Source organism: Amblyomma mixtum, chromosome 3 (assembly GCF_055824585.1).
Source record: "Amblyomma mixtum isolate Tamu chromosome 3, ASM5582458v1, whole genome shotgun sequence".
Classification (NCBI taxonomy): domain Eukaryota; kingdom Metazoa; phylum Arthropoda; class Arachnida; order Ixodida; family Ixodidae; genus Amblyomma; species Amblyomma mixtum.
The window spans coordinates 406018481-406037949 of NC_143014.1; the positions used below are offsets into that span (position 1 = coordinate 406018481).

General features: G+C 47.0%; 1 protein-coding gene across 1 annotated transcript in view; it reads left to right on the forward strand.

The window, feature by feature from the left end:
• The first annotated feature begins 2692 nt into the window (after positions 1 to 2692).
• LOC149357489 (uncharacterized) overlaps positions 2693 to 19469 on the forward strand; it is a 47875-nt gene continuing 31098 nt past the window's right edge. The window contains exons 1-3 of the mRNA XM_089576593.1: positions 2693 to 3421; positions 3505 to 3635; positions 3723 to 4076. Coding sequence (XP_089432719.1) covers positions 2744 to 3421; positions 3505 to 3635; positions 3723 to 4076 — 1163 coding nt within the window. The 5' untranslated portion in view covers positions 2693 to 2743. The remainder of the gene's footprint in view (positions 3422 to 3504; positions 3636 to 3722; positions 4077 to 19469) is intronic.

Below are 19469 nucleotides of genomic sequence, written 5' to 3' on the forward strand. Positions count from 1 at the left end.
TGAAAGGAAAGCTCACGATAGAAAGCTGCAACCGCAAGAAAAGGAACCGGCAGTTCAGGAATGTGAGCTATCGCCACAAGGTGATAGCCAAACGAGAGAAACAGTGCTGCCGTCGAAAGGAGAGGAAATGCAAGCTCAAGAGAGAAAGCTGTCACCGAAAGACGATAGAAGGCAGGCAAAAGAAAGAGTGGTGCCGCCGAAAGATGAAAGGCAGGCATAAGAAAGACGGGCGCTGCCGAAAAGAGAGAGGGGGCAAGCGCGCGGAAACGGGTTGCCACCATCGGAAGCGCCAACGTCGCTGGCAAAATGACTTCAATAAAGTCATTCACGTTGTTAGCCCTGAAACTAGAGTCAGAATCAGAGCTAAAGAAGTGTTCGAGGCGTCGCTATCGCGCAAAGTGAAGCGCATCGGTGTGTCGAGGCACATAGATCTGAGCAGTCGAATAAACAGCAAAAAGAAATCGTACAAGTATTCGCGCGGGAAAGAGTATCTTGGGAGGAAACCGAGATACAAGAGAGCGCTGCCCGTGAGGCGAAAAATTAAGGAGCGGGTCATGCGTGAATCTTGCCGCCAGCACAGAGAGAGCGAGACGCGCATAGGCGCGTGCTCTCAGCACGGCTCTCGATTTCCACTGCAGTCACGGGACAAACCGCGCTCCCACAGAAAGCGGCACGCGCGCACAGGGAAAACGCGAGGGCGGCTCAAAAAGCGAAAGATTGTACGAGGCCGCAGTGACAGGGGCAAGAAAATTTGCAAGACCGTCTAAGCGCTCGGCCAAGCACAGTTATCGCGATGAAAAGCCGCGTGTCAGGATAACGCTATTTGGTAGGCGTGAAATCAAAAGGCCGTGTAGATGCGATCCTCACATTCAGCGGAGAGGCAAAAGGGTGTGCGAGAAATTGAAGACTCGTGGGTCTCACTTGCCACCACGAACAAAGAGAAAGAAAGAACGGTCCCATCGGAAGCGTTGCGCACTCGATATGGGACGTCGCGACTGGCGCGCGAAGCGCAAAGAAAGGGATAAGTCAGTAAGAGAAAGCAAATCATTCTCGTACTGTACCACCCGTAGAAACTGGAAAGACAAGTACAGAGAGAAAGAAAAGCGCGTCTACCGCGAAAGAGGTAGAGGCGTTAGCTACCACGGTAGTAGAGAGAGAGAAAAGTGCAGCTACAGCGAAAGAGTCATTAGCTTCCGCGGTAGCGGGTGTCGTTTAGCCGAGTTAAACGCTGAAGTGGACACACTAAGCCGTGTGTTCTAAGCAAGACTGCCTTCTCCTCCTCGTGTCCTACATTTTGTCTTCGCGAACGGTTGTCAAGTTCGCTCGTAGATCGGGGAAAAATTGATGTCCTCATTTGTGGCCTCAGCTGAGTGTTTTCCTGGCCGAGTGATCTCAAGAGATCGAATTTATTTTGAATTCATTTTATTCCGTGTGTTACATGTGTTTGACACTCTGAGTTTATTGCTTTGGAGTTCTCGTCTCCCACATGCGTCTCTGGTAGAATAGGGAACAAAAAGGGGACAGAAATATAGCCAGCAGAGTTTTTTTTTTACTTTTAAGTCTGGTGTATTGACGGGTGACAGAAGGCACTTGCTCGTGTTGGGTGTTGCCTGTTGTCGGTCGGTTCTTGGCAACATGCAGAACGATCAACGACCGATGCTGAGAAGCAAGCTCTTCCGAAGGACCGAGCGAAGCTGATACAGTCACCTGGGCGACAAGGCGGCGGAGCAGTGATCCTGTCCTGACGAGCGGGACCCGTTCTCGGAAAGGAGCCTGGAGCTACCTGCGGCTGAACACCGGACGAGAACTTGGAGGAGCCTGGCGTACGAGCGCGCCCCGCATCCGAGCCACGCGGAAGTAGCTCGTCTTCGCGGCGCATTGTCTGGCGGCGGTGGTGCTGTAGTGCCAGAGCCCACATTTCGATGGCTGGCCTCTCTGGAAACAAGCGCTGCGCGCCCGCCGTCGCTCAAAGCAGGCCCAGACTCTCGCGGGCATGTCGCGGCGTGCAGCGCGACTCATGCCGTCTCGCCGGCGCCGACGCGGACCCTTCCTCCTCCCCTCCTCTCCGTCGGTGCGAACTCCTCCGACGCGTCGCCGGCCAGCGCCTCTCGACCATTGGTATAATTTGAACGGTGGCCAGTGCTGTGACCTGATTGGAGGATTTGAACGGCTGGCTGCCGTAACCGTTACCAGCGGCTTTAAAAGCGGAGCTGCGCTGAACCCGCGCAGCAGACGGGCAGCAGAAGAGCCATCACGCCGGAGCTATGCTCGCCGCCGGGGCCGCTCTTCTTCTTTTTGCTAGCCCGCGGTGCTCTTGGCCCTTGTATCATGTAAAAGCCTTTGCCAGCCTGAAGAACTCCACTCTCAAGTAGGTTGGTTTAAGGTTAATTATTCCAAAGTCAAGGCCCTCTCGCAGACAGGGGAGGGAGAGCAAGCTGGCGACCCGACCCGAGATGGGAGGCAAGACAAAGCTTCAGCGCAAATAATGGTGATAAAGAGAGAGGGAAGGAAGCTGGCAAGGCAATCTGTTGGCACGCAGCAGACGCGCCTCTCCCCCGAGCTTCATAAAATAGTGCTCAGACCGAAAGAGGGTCTCAAACTGATCATGGAACGCACTGACGCAACAGTGGCGGACGCGGTGAAGATAGCGCCAGGTTTTAAACCGGCGGAAGTTAAGGAATATATCGTACTCGTCAACCACAAGCAAAACTCGATTCTCATAGGCACTGACAGCCAGGAGAGGATGCAAAAGTACCTGAAAATCGGCTCCATTCCAATGCCAGAGGGACGCGTTGAAGCGTTCGTCTATCTGGCTGCTCCGGACGGCTGTGGGAAAGGAGTTATACATGGAATTCCGGTCTCGCACACCGTAGAATTCATTCCAGATACGTTGAAGTGCTCGCGTAACCCGGAGGTGATGGGAGTCAGGCGACTTGGCCGTGAGTCGCGCACCGTGTTGTTACTCTTTGAAGATGAGACAGTGCCGCACTGGATTTATTATGGAGGCATGCCGCTACGCTGCCATCTCTACAAGAAAAAATATGAGGTCTGTGTGACATGTGGCCAACTCGGACATCGAGCCGACGTATGCCCGAACGCAGACAACATTAAGTGTCGAGGATGTGGTATGAGCAACCCCCCTCGGGAACATACTTGTGACCCAAAGTGTGCCCTATGTGGGAAAGGGCACATACTCGGAGACAAGAAGTGCCGGGAACTGTACAGAACCCCGCACATAATTAAGAAGCGACAGTGGAAAGAACGAACGCAAGACAGTGAGAGCAAGGCAACAACAGACAGCGAGAACAACGCATCTGGACGACAGAGCAGACCAAGAACCAGGTCAGAAGGGGGATTTCACATACGACTGGACTCCTTCCCGCGCCTGGAGTCGGGGACAGGCTCTGGTGGTCACGGCCAGGCCAGTCCACGGGACGCTCCAACTCCCGAGGTCGCTCGGGTTCCCGGGACCGCCTCAGCTGCAAGGGCCCTTCCTGCTCCCAGGGTCGTTCCAGCTCCCGGGGTAGTTCCGGCTCCCGGGGTCATTCCGGCTCCAGGGGCCATTCCAGCTCTCGCAAGCGCTCCGCTTCCAGGGGGCGGGACAACACTGGCAACAAAAGGAACATCGGAGCCCGGTCCAAAATCGAGGGACGCTCTGAGTGTCATCAGCAAGGGTCAACGCCGCCCACGGACAAGACCAACGTGCCGGATGACCACAAGAGGGTGAGCTTTGTAGATAAGGTCTCCCATACTCACCCACCCGGTGGGTCTGAGGACATCTTACAACTTAAACGCATGGTGGAAAAATTAACCGGGGCGGTTACGGCCCTTCAAAATGAAAACGCGGAACTTAGGAAGCAGCTGCAGCTTAAGATCCAGATAGATAAGAAACGACAGGAAGCCGAAAAACCTCCAAATGATACCCAGGAGAGTACGATGGTGGTGGAGAAATCCCTACCATCACCCAGCAAGAGAAAATCGTTAGAGGGCGCACAACCCGAACTTACGCTGGATGAAGTCTGCCATAAACTGGAGACCAACATTCAGACCCAGATTCAGGCCCTGGATACCAAAATGCAAGCGCAATTTCAGGCATTGGAAACTAACATGCAAAACCTAATTCAGTCGATTCTCTCCGCAATACAGGGACTCACAGACGTAATACAAGGACGCAGGAATGAGCTCTTAGCCATCAATATATGGCAGCAAACTGTGGAACATACCATTCAGCAAATTCAACATGGCCATATACACAAAGAATAACAACTACTTGCTGTGGCAATGGAACTGCCGGGGGTATCGGCGGAAAAGGCCGATCCTCCAGCACCTCCTTGCGTCTCTGAAGGTCCACCCAGAGGTTATCGCCCTCCAGGAGACTGGAGGCGCGTCAAAATTAATTGGTTATCAAGCTTTTAACGCCGCAGGCGACAAACCTAATGTTACCACATTCGTTACAAGGAACATTACGGCCATTGAACATGACACTGGCATCCGCCACATAGAGCACGTCCTCGTCGAACTTATTCCGGCCAAAAAGACTCAACGCAGTCTTTTCATTCTGAATATTTATATCACTCCAAGTCAAAAGAAAGTTAAATTCGACTCCCTATTCAGGAAAGTGATGCGTATCGGCAACAAGCACGCACTGGTTATTCTAGGTGACTTCAATGCCCACCACCCTGCGTGGGGCTACCCGCGGCCCTGTACGAAGGGGAGAGAGCTATAGCTAGACATACAGAAGATGGGCTTCACCCTGCTCACGGATCCTCTCACCCCCACAAGAATGGGTAACAGCGTGTGCGCCGACACGTTCCCAGACCTCACCCTGGTGAAGAATGCGGGTACAGCTAATTGGTCCAACTCCTTGCTAAACCTAGGCAGTGACCATTACACACTTGTCATGGAAACTGACGTTGGCCCTGCCAAGCGCCAAACGCGCTCCCCGTATATTATCGAATGGGACGCTTTCCGCGACGCTCGTAACCAGGACGGGAGAAAGGCAGAAATCACAAACATAGAACAATGGGCGGAGGAACTCCGCAGGGATGCTAAGAATGCGACTAAAACGCTCGACGACAAAGACAACGTGGAACTTGAAGTACTAGACAGCCGCCTTCTTCATATGTGGGAGGCCCAAGCTAGTATGGAAAAGCGATCAAAGAGACAAAGGTGGAATCGCAATCTCAGAAGACGCCTAGCGCGCCACAACAAAGAGATTGAGGCATATGCACTTAGACTCTGAGATCAGAACTGGGAAACAATGTGCGACCAGCTTGAGGGCAATATCGGCCTCGCCAGAACATGGAACCTCCTTCGGCACCTCCTCAATCCAGAAGGTAGTAAATTAACACAGCGACAAAATTTACAGAAATTAGGTTATAAATTTGAAGGTTCGGAGCAGGAGCTCCTCGATGCAATTCGTTGTCGATATATAGGCTCCGCCACCAAAACTTCCTTACCGCGCTATGAGGGTAAATCCAACAGCCAACTAGACGCCCCTATTCACGAATTCGAGGTTCGAGCAGAAATACTAAAACTGAAAGCCAAATCAGCCCCCGGACCCGATGGTGCAACCAACAAAATGCTTAGAAACCTAGATGACAAATCTATAACGGCGATGACCAATTCCATGCAAGAATGCTGGGAGAAGGGTGAGATTCCCAAACAATGGAAAACCGCTAAGGTAATTTTCATACCTAAGCCAGGGAAACCACTCAATCTAGAAATTCTAAGGCCCATATCCCTCACATCTTGCGTAGGAAAACTGATGGAACATGTCATACAAACGCGACTAAACAATTTCATGGGAGACAACGACTTATACCCCCATTCGATGATAAGTTTTAGATCGCATTTGTCCACGCAAGATGTCATGATACAGCTCAAACATGACATATTAGACACTAAGTCGCTGGATGCGAAAGTAATAGTGGGACTTGATCTCACTAAAGCTTTCGATAATGTAAAACACGAGGCGATACTGGAAAACCTGGCTCTTTTAAACGTCGGGGAGCGCACATACAACTACATTGCCAATTTCCTTTCGGGCAGGATAGCGCGCATCCACTTTGGTGAAAGTCAGTTTCAAGACATACACTTGGGCAGCATAGGCACCCTTCAGGGTTCGGTACTTTCCCCTCTTCTCTTCAACGTGGCCATGATACGGCTCCCGAAGAGGCTGGAGAGGATAGATGGCTTGAATTTCTGCATGTATGCGGACGATATCACCATGTGGATGACCCGTGGACACAACGCGCACATCGAAAGTACGCTACAGAAGGCCATAAATGAGGTCGAAAACTGTCAGCCGTAGGGGCTTGCAATGCTCGCCGCAGAAGTCTGAACTTTTTTATCGACCTCTGCATCAAAGACAAACTAGAACCATCCCTAACATCAAATAACAAACTCACGGGGCGGAGATTCCTCACGTTGAAAAAATCAGAATTTTAGGAATGATTATACAAAGCAACGGGTATAACGGTGATGCAATAACTAAGATGGAAAACTGCGCGCAACAAACTATGCGGCTCTAACAGCGGATTGCCAACAGAGGACACGGCATGAAAGAGCAGAATCTCCTACGGCTGGTACAGGCGTTCGTAGTAAGCCGTATCTCGTATGCTGCCCCCTTCCTTGATCTTAAAGTTTCAGAAAAGGAAAAGATAAATGGAATTATCAAGCGATGCACGAAACAAGCTCTCGGATTGCCCATCCGTACATTCACTCACCGCCTCCTATAGCTAGGAATGCATAATACCCTGGAAGAAATTACGGAAGCAGTGAGAACGTCCCAAATCGAACGCTTAGCCGGGACCACAACCGGCAGGGCCATTCTAGAAAAACTCAATCTGAGCCGAGATAACAGAACAACCGCCAAAGTTGACATGCTCGGAAAGATTCGAGACAATATAGTTGTACCCGTATTACCCAGGAATATGCATCCTATTCATCATTCAGTGCGCCGGGCCAAGCGGGCAGAGGCGCTAGAGAAACGCTTCCGCTCCTACAAAGACGACGACGTGGTCTACGTGGATGCCGCTGAGTATGGTAAGAACATGATGACCGTCGCGGTCGTCAATAATAAACAACTCCTCAAAATAAGTGCCTCCATACTCTCGGGTAACCCAGAGACTGCAGAGGAAGCTGCCATAGCACTGGCTTGTGTAGGCACAAAAGCGAGATACATCATCAGTGACTCCAAAGTTGCCATACTAAATTTCAGCAGGGGCCGGGTCTCCCCTCTAACGAATACAATTCTAAGCCGTCATGTAATAGACCGGAAAATTACACTAGTCTGGACACCAGCACCTGCATCCCTGCCTGGTAATGAGACGGCCCACGAGTTCGCCGGAGGCTTTTCTTTCCGGGCGGACCCGAGCGAGGTGGTCTTTACAGGTAGGGATCGCATGGTGACCTGCAGAGAAATTACACAACACTATCGTTTGCAACGAGCTAGACTTCCTCCAGCGGATAGATCCTTGTCCAGATACCAAGCCATCAACTGGCGTCGGTTACAATCTTACACCTTTCCAAACCCGGCCCTCTGGAGTCTTCTGTACCCAGGGCAATTTTCAGAAAAATGCGCAAACTGCGAACCTATAGGGCCACCTTGGACCATATACTGTGGGAATGTCCTCATGCTCCCCGGGAGGGACGAGGTATAAACACAAAATATCAATCGGAGACCTTACTACTGAGCTCCGACCCGGCGACTCAGTTACAACTCGTCCGACTGGCCGAAGCCGCCGCCGAGAGTCAAGACCTTTCGGCCGTCGTCTAGGCGGGTAGCCCTCTGGCTACCCTCTTTCTGTTGGACATTAAAAGTTTTCCTATCCTATCCTAAGAAGTCATCAAAAACGAGCGATAGTAAGTGGCGTAGAAAAGAAAAACACATTCGCACAGAACAAAATAAACAGTAGAGAGCAGTAGGAGTAACAATGAATGCAGCAGGTATGTATAACAAAATTTCGCACGGGGATCTTCAAAAGATGGCCCATTTTCTTCTTGAATTGGTGAATGGTCACATTCTCCTGGGCACAAGCAATTAATGTTGGATATGTGTTGCATAAAACTGTTATTTGGTGATCTGTAGTCTGGGTGCCGTACTTAGTGCGAGGCCTGGAACCAATCAAAGAAATTGTGCGCAAGTTATGCATGATTTCTCTATTAAAATAAGAATGAGAGAAAGATTTAAAGTCATGTTTTATTTTTTGGTACATTAGGAGTGCTATGTAGTTGCATGAACCGGTTACATGAACCCATTAACCGGTTTTCAACCCAACTCCTCAACTCAACCCCGTCATGTAAACGTCGCTAAGGTTGGGGACACCAACAGTATGATGGAGAGGGTGAAGCAGCACAGAGTTTATGTCAGAAAAATGACCAGAAAGCGAAGCGCAGTGGCCGAGCACTTCCAGGCATGTCACGAGAAGATTGACTTCGATGCAACCATTGTGCTGGAGATAAAACTAAACTGCTACTTGAGTCGTGACACAGGAGAGGGGTAATTGTTGTCTGGGTTCCGTGACCCTGCGGTCGACCTTATGTGGGCTTTTATTAAAAAGCCTCTGCAACGCGCCCGCAGTCACACCTTGAAGAAGTAGAAGTAATGGTTTACTGAAAAAAAAATACAAAAAGGAAGCACCAGGGCTGCAGTCAACGGAAATAAAGTCACAGGGAGCGGATAGAGAGGAGAAGTACGGAGGAAAGTGACCGAGAGAAAAGACGAGGAAGCTTTATACACCATTTACAAAATACAAAGTAACAAGTTCGCGCTGCTCGTGAGCTAGTGCCTACGCATTGTTGTACACATTTTCAACATGTGTAAATTCACTGCATATTCAAGGCCGCGTGCACGTAGCGTCCTGTCGCTAATGAATCGCGCGCGCGGCACATTGCACAAGTGGCCGGGATGCAGCGCCCAGCTGCCGCCTTAAAGCAGAAACAGAGCCAGTTTTGAAACGTCGTGTTATCCTATAAGAACTTATTTGTTTGGCGTTCATTTCTCACTTAAATGACAAAATCAAACGTTTAACTAGGATTTGCCTCTGGATTGCTGCTTTGGGAAAAGGCATAGCTTCCTGCAGAGCAGACGACAAATTTGTCAGCAGAATAGTTCAATATATGCCGTTCTATGAACTCTGCTTTATTTCTTCGTAGTTTACATACACCTTTGACATGACAGGCAAATGGCAAACTGGCAATGGCAATGACCCGCAATGGCAAAGCCCTTAGCGAAGGCGAACCATCGAATAATTGGAGGCACTTTAACAACCTAGAAAAAATGCTGTGAATTACCACACTACGAACTGTTACACTGGACAAATTACCTAATGCGCATAATGAGTTAGCGAATTAAGCACGAAACGGAGTACCAGGTTTGCTACATAGAATCCTGCAGTACTTGAAACATTCGATTCAAGTTTATTGACATCTATATACGTAGAGGTGACAGGAGTGCAACTAGAAACCAAACGAATTCTGCTTGATTGGGCCTGTACGCCTTACAGAAATGGCGTTATATTCAATTATGAGACTACAGAGGTACAGTGACTTCAATGCATTCGTGCTGCATTTGAAATGAAATGAAATGAAATTTATTTCAGCAGAATCGGGGTACATATACTTGGGAATTTTTTGCTTTTATATCTGCTGAGGTTCACGAGGCAAAAGGCGTCCATATATGGCGCCTGACGGGGCCTCGTGACCTTCACGCACGCTGTGCGGCGAACAGTGCCAGTATTTGCTGAAGGAGACCTTGTACATTAGAGAAATCACATCACATTCAAGCGCAGTCTTTTTCAATTCAAAACAAAAAGAAATAAACATAAGTAATAAAAGCAAAAACAGAGTATCGACAAGAAAAAGCTAACAGCACAAAACAGTTTCACACATTCTTTGGTGATGTCTCAGCTCACATCAGGTTGAAAACGTTATCAGGGTATAACTCGCCAACAACCACGATTGAAGACTAGTCCTGGTTCTGAGTTAACGTTCGATATGAGCCAGCTCGTATTGGCTGCCTTTTTGTTTTTTATTTCAGGTTTTTCTTTTGAGGTCACGATAAAATGAAAATATTATCGCGACATTTGATAATAATCTGCAACCTTTAGCAGTAGTGCTTCTTTCACTTGTTTTTTAAAAGAATAGCGTGTTTTAGAATCATTTGCGATGGAATGCAGTTCTGGAAACGTGTTTAGTAATAACGGTAGCTGATAATCTATTGACTCCTCACCGTAGGTTGTTCTAGCGCGTTGTTTCACGTATTTTTCCTCTCCTAACATATGACCACAGTCTGGTCTTCTATATCTCGTAACGAAATTTTGTCCGTGTGAGTTGATTTTTAAATACAGGTAGTTTGCCAGGCTCTGGTGGAACACATAAGTAATGGGTAATACTTTATATTTTAAAAACAAAGGGAATTGTTCATATCGCGATTTATTTGCTATAAATCTAATACACTTCTTTTGCAGGCCGTACATTTTTTCTAAGTTATCCTTACCAGTGCTGCCCCAAACTAGTATGCAGTAGTATAGGAGGTATTCACATGACGTCATACGCAAGGGGCGCTAGCGACCGGCGCGGCATTCGCCATGTTGGTGGTCGCGCGCGCGTCCGCCGCAGCCAGCCGCAGCCTTTAAGTAGCTGGTGATGGGTGAAATGTGAGTGTATTTCGCGTCTCGCCGCAGGTAATTTCCGCCCGACCCGTACCGCCGCGTGACTGAGTGAATATTCCGTGAACTGTGCGAAGCGGAAAAGAGCGGGCACGCTTCTTTCTACTTTGTGAAAAGGTCGACACCCCGTAGGAATGCGGAGGCGCCGGCATGGTGTGCGACGTACAGGACTGCTTCCGCGCGTTGAATTCACCGGTATCGAGGCCCACCTTGTGCACGGCTTAAGTTTGCTGACAGGCGAAGGAATTAAAGCATACAAACCTATGAGAGGGTGCAATTACTTGACAAGCGGGTGAGTCCAAGAGCCGTGCTTAGGGTGCCGAAGGCCGAGGTGCCGAAAGCCGAAGTGCTGTTTTTGGAGAGGTGAGTAATTCGAAGGGTCTGTTCGCTTAGCTGTAGCTTAACTTGTCACCTCTATCTGCTGAAAGTGACGTGTTGCTACGGCTCGAAGCAGCGCTACGTAGCTACAATCAAAACTGCAAAATTTTCTCGCTGGGTCTGACGTTCGTGCTGCGAGCATTTGTTTGACCGTTCTGCCGCTGGAATTATCAGTTTCTGCAGCGCCAGTTTTGGAATTTCGGTAGTTAATCGTGCTGTTTATCCACGATGTGCCTTGAATGACTAGCTGACAGTTATCAACTGATATTAAAAGCAGCAAGTCGTGTACATTTTTACGTGCAGTGCAGCCAGCCAGTTTTGCTGCCGAGTTGGGGCAGCTCTGTTTTATCACGGCACAGAGGAATTCTGCTGCAAACTTCATGCACAATAAGCGTACGCGGTCGCTGATGCATGTAACCACGTGCAAATATGTTACGGATCACTGCCGGGTACCTCACGGCGTACCGTGATCACTGCGCGAGCTGGCGTGAAACGACCGCAAACATGGCGCGTTTGCCGCGGCGACGCTCGCGCCGTCTGGTAGCGCGGCCTCAGTGAATACCTCCTATAGGCGGGAGAAAATCATTGTGTAATAGACTTTCTGTTTAAACCAAGCTCGCAAAATAAACCTTAACCTCTTGAGGAGGCCAAGCGTTTTTGAAACGTTTATCCGCAGTTTTGATGCGTGATGTGTCCAGCTCAGATGTTCATGGAAGTACACGCCTAGGAACTTATGTACATCCACTCTATTAATTTGATGGCCCTGAAATGTTAACTTTATATTATTGTGAATTAACTTATTCCTTGCTCGGAATATTATATAATTGGTTTTTTCTACATTACGCGCTAGTTTGTTTGATTGGTTTGGTTTGGTTTACTTGGGTTTAACGTCCCAAAGCAACTCAGGCTATGAGGGACGCCTTAGTGAAGGGCTCCGGAAATTTCGACCACCTGGGGTTCTTCAACGTGCACTGACATCGTACAGTACGCGGGGCTAGTTTGTTTGAGGATAACCATGTCGACAGAATACAAAGCCACTCATTTGCCGTATCCATTACTTCCACAAGATCGGGACCACTGGAAAATACATTTGTGTCATCTGCGTACAAGATAATGTTAGGTGTCTGCGGTATCATTACAATATCGTTTTATATTTATTTTATTTATTTATACAGAATACCCCTAGAGGCCCTCGAGAGGGTATTACATAGGGGGGGGGGGGGGGGGGGCACAGGCAATTGAACAGAATAAAACAAAACCACAAATATAAAACAAACAACAAAAGCACAAATAAGACACTTTGCATGACATAAGTAAGCGAAAGAATCAAAAGAATGGCAGCGCGGCAAAGAACGAAGATTACTGCAGTATTAAAATTATACAAACAGAACACTAATGCAATTAATCATTTTAGTAACATACCCTGCAAAAAAGGAAGCCATGAACAAATAAAATAACAATGTATGCGAAGAGTTAAGCAGTAGTTATTGAAGATATAAGTTTAAAATATTTATCAGGATCAGTGGTGGTTGCGATATGTGAAGGCAGAGTGTTCCAGTCAGATATTGTGCGTGGTAAGAATGAATGCGCATAGTTAAATGTTCTGGACGTGAAACGCCTAACTTTAAAGGGATGATCGCGGCGGTCAAAAATCGAAGGAGGCAAAGAAAAAAAGTCGTTATGAAGTGATGGATAATGATAAAGTTTATGAAAAAGTGATAGTCGTGCAATTTTGCGGCGGAGACATAAATCCTGGAGACCTGCGCGTTTCTTTAAGGCTGTGATGCTGGTGTTACGTGAATAATCGGAGTAAATAAAACGAACGGCGCGGTTCTGCAATGGTTTGGTTTGGTTTATGGGGTTTTAACGTCCCAAAGCGACTGAGGCTATGATAGACGCCGTAGTGGAGGGCTCCGGAGATTTCGACCACCTGGGGTTCTTTAACGTGCACTGACATCGCACAGTACACGGGCCTCTAGAATTTCTCCTCCAAAGAAATTATAGCCGCCGCGGCCGGGATCAAACCCGCGTCTTTTGGGTCAGCAGCCGAGCACCATAACCGCTGAGCCACCGCGGCGGCTGGTTCTGCAATGATTCAATGTTATTTATTAGGTAAGATTGGTAAGGGTCCCAAATAGCCGAGGCATATTCAATTTTAGGTCGAATTAGAGTGGTATAGGCATGGGCACGGAGGTGAGGAGGAGCATGCTTTAGGTTATGTTTTAAGAGACCTAATGACCGATTAGCAGATGCAAGCATAAGGTTAATATGGTGGTTCCATGCTAAGTCTGAATGAAGGTGAAGTCCTAAGTACTTATACGTGGTGTCTAGCTCGAGTGAGCTATTATTTAAGGAGTATGCTGTTTGAATTCGAGACATTCGGTTAGTAAAAGAGATCAATTTAGTTTTTGAATGATTAAGTTGCATAAGCCAGGTTGAGCACCATGCTGTTACTGAATCCAGGTCAGATTGAAGGGATTGGGAATCGGTGTTAGAATAAATTTTGCGATAAATTACACAATCATCAGCAAAAAGTCTGATATGGGAAGAAATGGAATCCGGTAAATCGTTGATAAATATTAGGAAATGAAAGGGGCCAAGCACACTTCCTTGTTGGACGCCAGAGTGTACTTGGCTGAAAGACGAATTGTGGTTATTGACAGTTGTAAATTGCGACCTGGAAAAGAGAAAATCTTTAACCCATGAAATGACAAGAGGGTGAATATTAAGCAGTGCTAGTTTCATTAGTAACCGGTTGTGAGGTACTCTGTCGAAAGCTTTAGAAAAATCAAGAAATATGGAGTCTACTTGAATGCCAGCATCAATCGATGATTGTATGTCTTGAATGAATCCGGCAAGTTGCGTTTCGCATGAGTAGCCTTTACGGAACCCATGTTGATATTTAAAGATAATGTTATGTTCTTCAAGATAGTTAATTACCTGCGAGTGAATTACGTGTTCAAGAAGTTTGCAAACAGTGCTAGTTAATGAAATGGGTCGGTAATTTAGGGGTCAGGAACGATCGCCAGACTTGAAAATTGGCACAACTTCAGCTAGGCGCCAAATCCAGCGGAATCACGCCTGATGATAGAGATTGTGAAAAAATAGCGGACAAGATGCGATGAATACCATCAGATTAATTTTTGAGTATTTTGTTATTAAAGCCAAGGTGATCTGATGCTGATGTTGTTTTAAGCTTCCCTAGTAAGGATAGGATACCGGTCTCACTGATACATATTTCGGACATTGACGTATTAGAAGTGCTGACAGAAATAGGAGGTAGAGGGAGATCTTCACGGGTAAAAACGGATGTGAATGCGTTATTGAAAAGTTCGGCGCATTAGGCCACTGGAACACTGCTGCCTTCCGCGTTGGTAAGAGTAATGTCAGGATGATCAGCGGGGTTTATTTGCCAGAACTTCCGTGGGTTGTTTGTTAGCATTGCCCGTAGATCGTGTGTGAAGAAGTGCCTACGTGCAGCTATCAACTCAGACTGATATTCCTTATCACATAGTTTGTACCGTTGCCAAGATTCGGAGTGTCTGTTCTTGTCGGCTTGTCTGTAAAGGCGCTTTTTCTTGTTATTAAGGCGACGTAGATGCCTATTAAACCAAGGCGCTGTGTTAGTGCATGGGATACTGATGACGGGTATGAATCTGTCAATGAGAGTAGCAAGTTTCACGCTGAACAGGTTCCAGTTCGTTTCCACGGAGCGTGACGAAAAATCGTGAAGAAATGATCAGCGAAACAACTGAGCGTTTATTTCACCGAAGTTTGCTCGGTTGTAGCACCTTATTTGTTTAGTACCAGTTACATTTTTATGGGGCACAAAATTCAGGTTACCCGTGATTATGGAATGGTCGGAAAGGCCTTCTAAGAGCGCAATGTTGGAGCAAAGATAAGGATCACTTGTCAAGATAAGATCGAGAATATTGGCTGTAGTGGCGGAACGACGCGTAGGTTCAGAAATAAGTTGTTGCAAAGAGAAGTCGAGACGGGACTGGAGGAAAGCCTGAGCTTCAGGATCATTGGCAGGAGCTGTTAATGACGACCAGTTAATAGCCGGAAAGTTAGTCACCAAGTAAAAGTAAGCTTGAATTCGGGAAACGACAAGTAAGATCGCTTAGTAAATTAGAAAACTGACTTGCGAATGAGAATTCATGTCCGGAGGGCGGTAAATGACGCCAATGATGGCGACCGTGGGACCACAACTCAACCGAACCCATACCGATTCTAGGTACGACGTGACCTCAATAGGCACAGCAGTGAGCACTTATCAGAAGGACACCGCCACGTCTACGGCCCGTGCGGTCACAACGAAATATGTTGAATTCGGAGTCACAGGCGAAAACGACATCATCAGGAACCATGTCATTTAACCAAGTCTCGGTAAGCGCGATGACCGAGGAGCAGCATGAATCAATTAAAGAAGAAAGAGCTACGTTTTTAGAAAGAACACTCCTTATGTTAGTGTACAGAAAACTGACATCGTAATTGGAGCAACGCTGCGCGTTTGGCCGCACGGTTGGTTTGACAGCCACTTTAGGAGAACTGGAAGGGATGCGTCAGGCAAGGGACACGCGTACTGCGCTACTGGTTTGATCATCCCAGAAATACGAGACACCATTGATAAGCAGTTTATCAAAAGACAAACGGACCTTGTCACCTTCTTTTTTTACTGATTTGGCATACTTCCACAGTTGGCTGCGTTTCGCACGAACCGTTTTCGAGTAATCTCGCGAAATGCTGAAATCGGTATTTTTGAGTTCATAGCCCTTACTCATAGAGAAGGAACAGTAATGGTCCTAAAATCGAACCCTGTGGCACACCATATTTTATAACTTGCAAACTTGATTTAACGTTACCAAACCCAACGTACTGGAGTCGATTCTGCAAATAACTCTTGATTAAACGTAGCGAAGTTTCACGAACACCGTATCTTTCCAGTTTATATAAAAGAATCTCATGCTTTATGGAGTCGAAGGCCTTCTTGAAATCTAAGAATATGCCTACAGTGTAAAGTTTATTTTCAATCTTCGAAATTATTTTTTCTTTTATGTTTAACAAAGCAGACTCTACTGATTACATTTCTGGAACCCGTACTGCTGCGGTTTGATGACGCCCTTGCTGTATAAGAAGCTACCCAATTTACTGTTGATTACGTGCTCCGCTGTCTTTGAAAACACCTGAAGCACGGAAATAGGACGGTAGTTCCCGAAAACGTTCTTGTCGCCTCCCTTGTGTACCGCGCAGACGCGGGGAATTTTCATTTTTTCAGGAAACAAACCATCACGCAAGATACAGTTACAGATGTGTGAAAGAAGTAAGCTGAGCAGGTTAGCCACCGCTTTCACTGCACGAGCTGCTATTTCATCGTACCCGATACCACAGTTGTCCTTGAGACCTTTCAGCACGGATTCAACTTCATACGGTGTAGTTGGAGATAAAAATATTGTATCTGCCAACCGATCATCAAAATACAATTCCGAGTGGGCGCTATCGCAAATATGCGTAATGCCCGACGTTAGAAAATGAGTATTGAATTTTTCAGCCAATGTGGAGCCTGAATAAGCAATGCCATCAATTATGAGTTCTTGTGGGGCAGTATTCGCATTTTGCGACAGAAGGGATTTCATTAGAGGCCAAGCTTTTCCAGGGCAGCCGTAAACCGTCGTAAACTTGTTAACATAATACTCTGTACTGGCTTTCTTCAGGTCAGTATTAAGCTTGTTTCTAATCTTCTGATATTGCAAAAATTTACTTATATCTTTAGTCCTGATAAATTCCTGAAGTAACCTGTCTCGATTATTTATTCTTTCCAAAAGTTCCCTTGTAATCCATGGCTTTCTTGCTTTGCGACATTTAACGACTTTCTCAACAGGAAATGCTGCTTCATAGAATTTAATTACTTTGTCAACAAAAGCATTGTACGCATCATTGGCATTCTGAATGCTTAAGACTTCACTCCAATCTGTATTTGATAGCATGCTACCGAAAATAATCATTCCATTTTCGCTAATGCGTCGTCGATGAAGCAGAGTTCGAGGCGTCTGATTCTCAATAGGGTGGAAACAGAAAAAAGGCATGTGGTCACTAATACCAGTTGCTAGGACACCTGCACAGAAATCTTTTAAACAGCTACTAAAACACAGGTCAATGAGCGTTTCACTTCTGGCGGTCACACGAGTGGGTGCATCAAGAACATTTTTCAGTGCAGCTGAATGCGCTGATTCAAGAAGTGCAACTGATGATGAGTCTTTGCACAGTACATTAATGTTGAAGTCCCCCACAATAATGACGGGAAGACCTTTCGATGTGAGATATTCCGTGAAATGTTGAAAAAAGTTTAAGAACACGGGAAGGGATCCAGAAGGCGGGCGGTATAACACTGTTATAATAAAACCTTTGGAATTGATTGTAAGCACTTCGTAGTCAATGGTGACCACAGAGTATTCTTCCAAGACAGTATAACTGAATGTATTACAAATGTATAGTGCTACACCACCACCCATTTGGCGGTTGCGACAGAGGGCTTCACATCTGTAACCATCAAACTGGAAAGCATCATGTTTGTCAGTAAACCATGTTTCCGTAAAGCACAAAACGCTAAATTCATGTTTCAGGGATGTTAAATAGCTAATTACTTCTAGTTGTTTACTACGCAAGCTTTGCGTGTTCAGGTGAAAAACTGAAAGGAATCTACGCAGTGGGTGTAGATGGATGAGAGCATCAGCGAATGCCAGTCCGTCATAGTAGCCGTATTGCGGGAAGGCTGTGACATGGGTCAGAGGCATTAACAGGGAATTTGCGTCTTTCAGTTGATCTTGCTGAGATCATCTTCAGTCTTTATCAGGATGGCGAGCTCACCTGCCTTTTTCCTCACATAGATTCTTCCGTTCCTCTGCCAAGAAAATTCATACGACTTCTCGGTCGCCCTTGTTTTGACTAGCCAAAAGAGCTTCTTATTTTGCGGGCTCAAGTTATCGAACAATCTGATGCCTGGTACTTTTGTCCTCAAGACTTTTGTCCTTCTTTATCATCCCATTGGTTTTTCAGCGTACGTGAAGAAAACCGCACTAGCACTGGAGGGACTTTGTCAGGTTTGCAAGGGAGTCTGTGAATTGCCTCTACGTCTCGCGTTGTTACTTCCGGGATTTCCAGTTTCCGTGCGATAATGTTTAGTTTTGCCAGCAAATTTTTATCTTCGGTATATTCCATGCCATGAATTTCCAGGTTCTGTCTACGGCAATACTGATCCAGGTCGTTTATCTCTCTTTTCAGTTCTTTAATTTCTTGAAGGGATGCATCCGACTCGACTTTGTCTAACCTTTCCCTCAGTTCAGTTATCTCTGTTTGTTGGGCTGTGACGAGCTCTATTACGCTATCATATTTGTCCCATAAGAACTTGACATTCTTTTCAATTGCTTCCACAGTTTCTTTCATGGTCATAAGTTTCTCGATTTTGCTCAGAAGGGGCAGAAGGGCTCCAATTTTCTTGTTCATATTGGCTAGCCTTGCCACAATGTCAACATCATAGTCATGTTTAGCCTTTCCAGTGTTCTGGCTACCTCTTAACTTCGAGGCTTTGCATGTTGGAATAAGCCATGACTTTCCTATGTCAGGCTTGGCCTTTACGGCTGCCTCTCCCACTCCTGCGCAACTCCCGGCATGGTATGTGAAAGTACACTCAGGACAGTTTATGGCAGTGGAATCTTTCTCGATGGCTACGTGACATGCCAGACAAGTACACCACTAACAATAGCAACAGCAGCAGCAGCGGCAAAAAAAAAACTATTGTTTGAACTCTTACGGTAGACAAAAAATACAACTAGCCTGTAAATCAAAACGAGGGATTAAACGATGGAAGGAACTTCCGCCACTGCTGCGTGCTATGTGGCCGCGCCGGGGGCAGAGCTGTCTTCTTATAGTCTTGTCCGGTGGTGACGTAGCGCTTGCTTCCCTTGTAGCGCAGCTATTTGTCGATGGCCTGCCAGCTGATCATGCCTGCACGTGGTAAGAAGTCTGCAAAAGCAAGACGAGGGATTAAACGATGGAAGGAACTGCCGCCACTGCTGCGTGCTATGTGGCCGCGCCGGAGGCAGAGCTGTCTTCTTATAGTCTTGTCCGGTGGTGACGTAGCGCTTGCTTCCCTTGTAGCGCAGCTATTTGTCGATGGCCTGCCAGCTGATCATGCCTGCACGTGGTAAGAAGTCTGCAAAAGCAAGACGAGGGATTAAACGATGGAAGGAACTGCCGCCACTGCTGCGTGCTATGTGGCCGCGCCGGGGGCAGAGCTGTCTTCTTATAGTCTTGTCCAGTGGTGACGTAGCACTTGCTTCCCTTGTAGCGCAGCTATTTGTCGATGGCCTGCCAGCTGATCATGCCTGCACGTGGTAAGAAGTCTGCAGAAGCAAGACG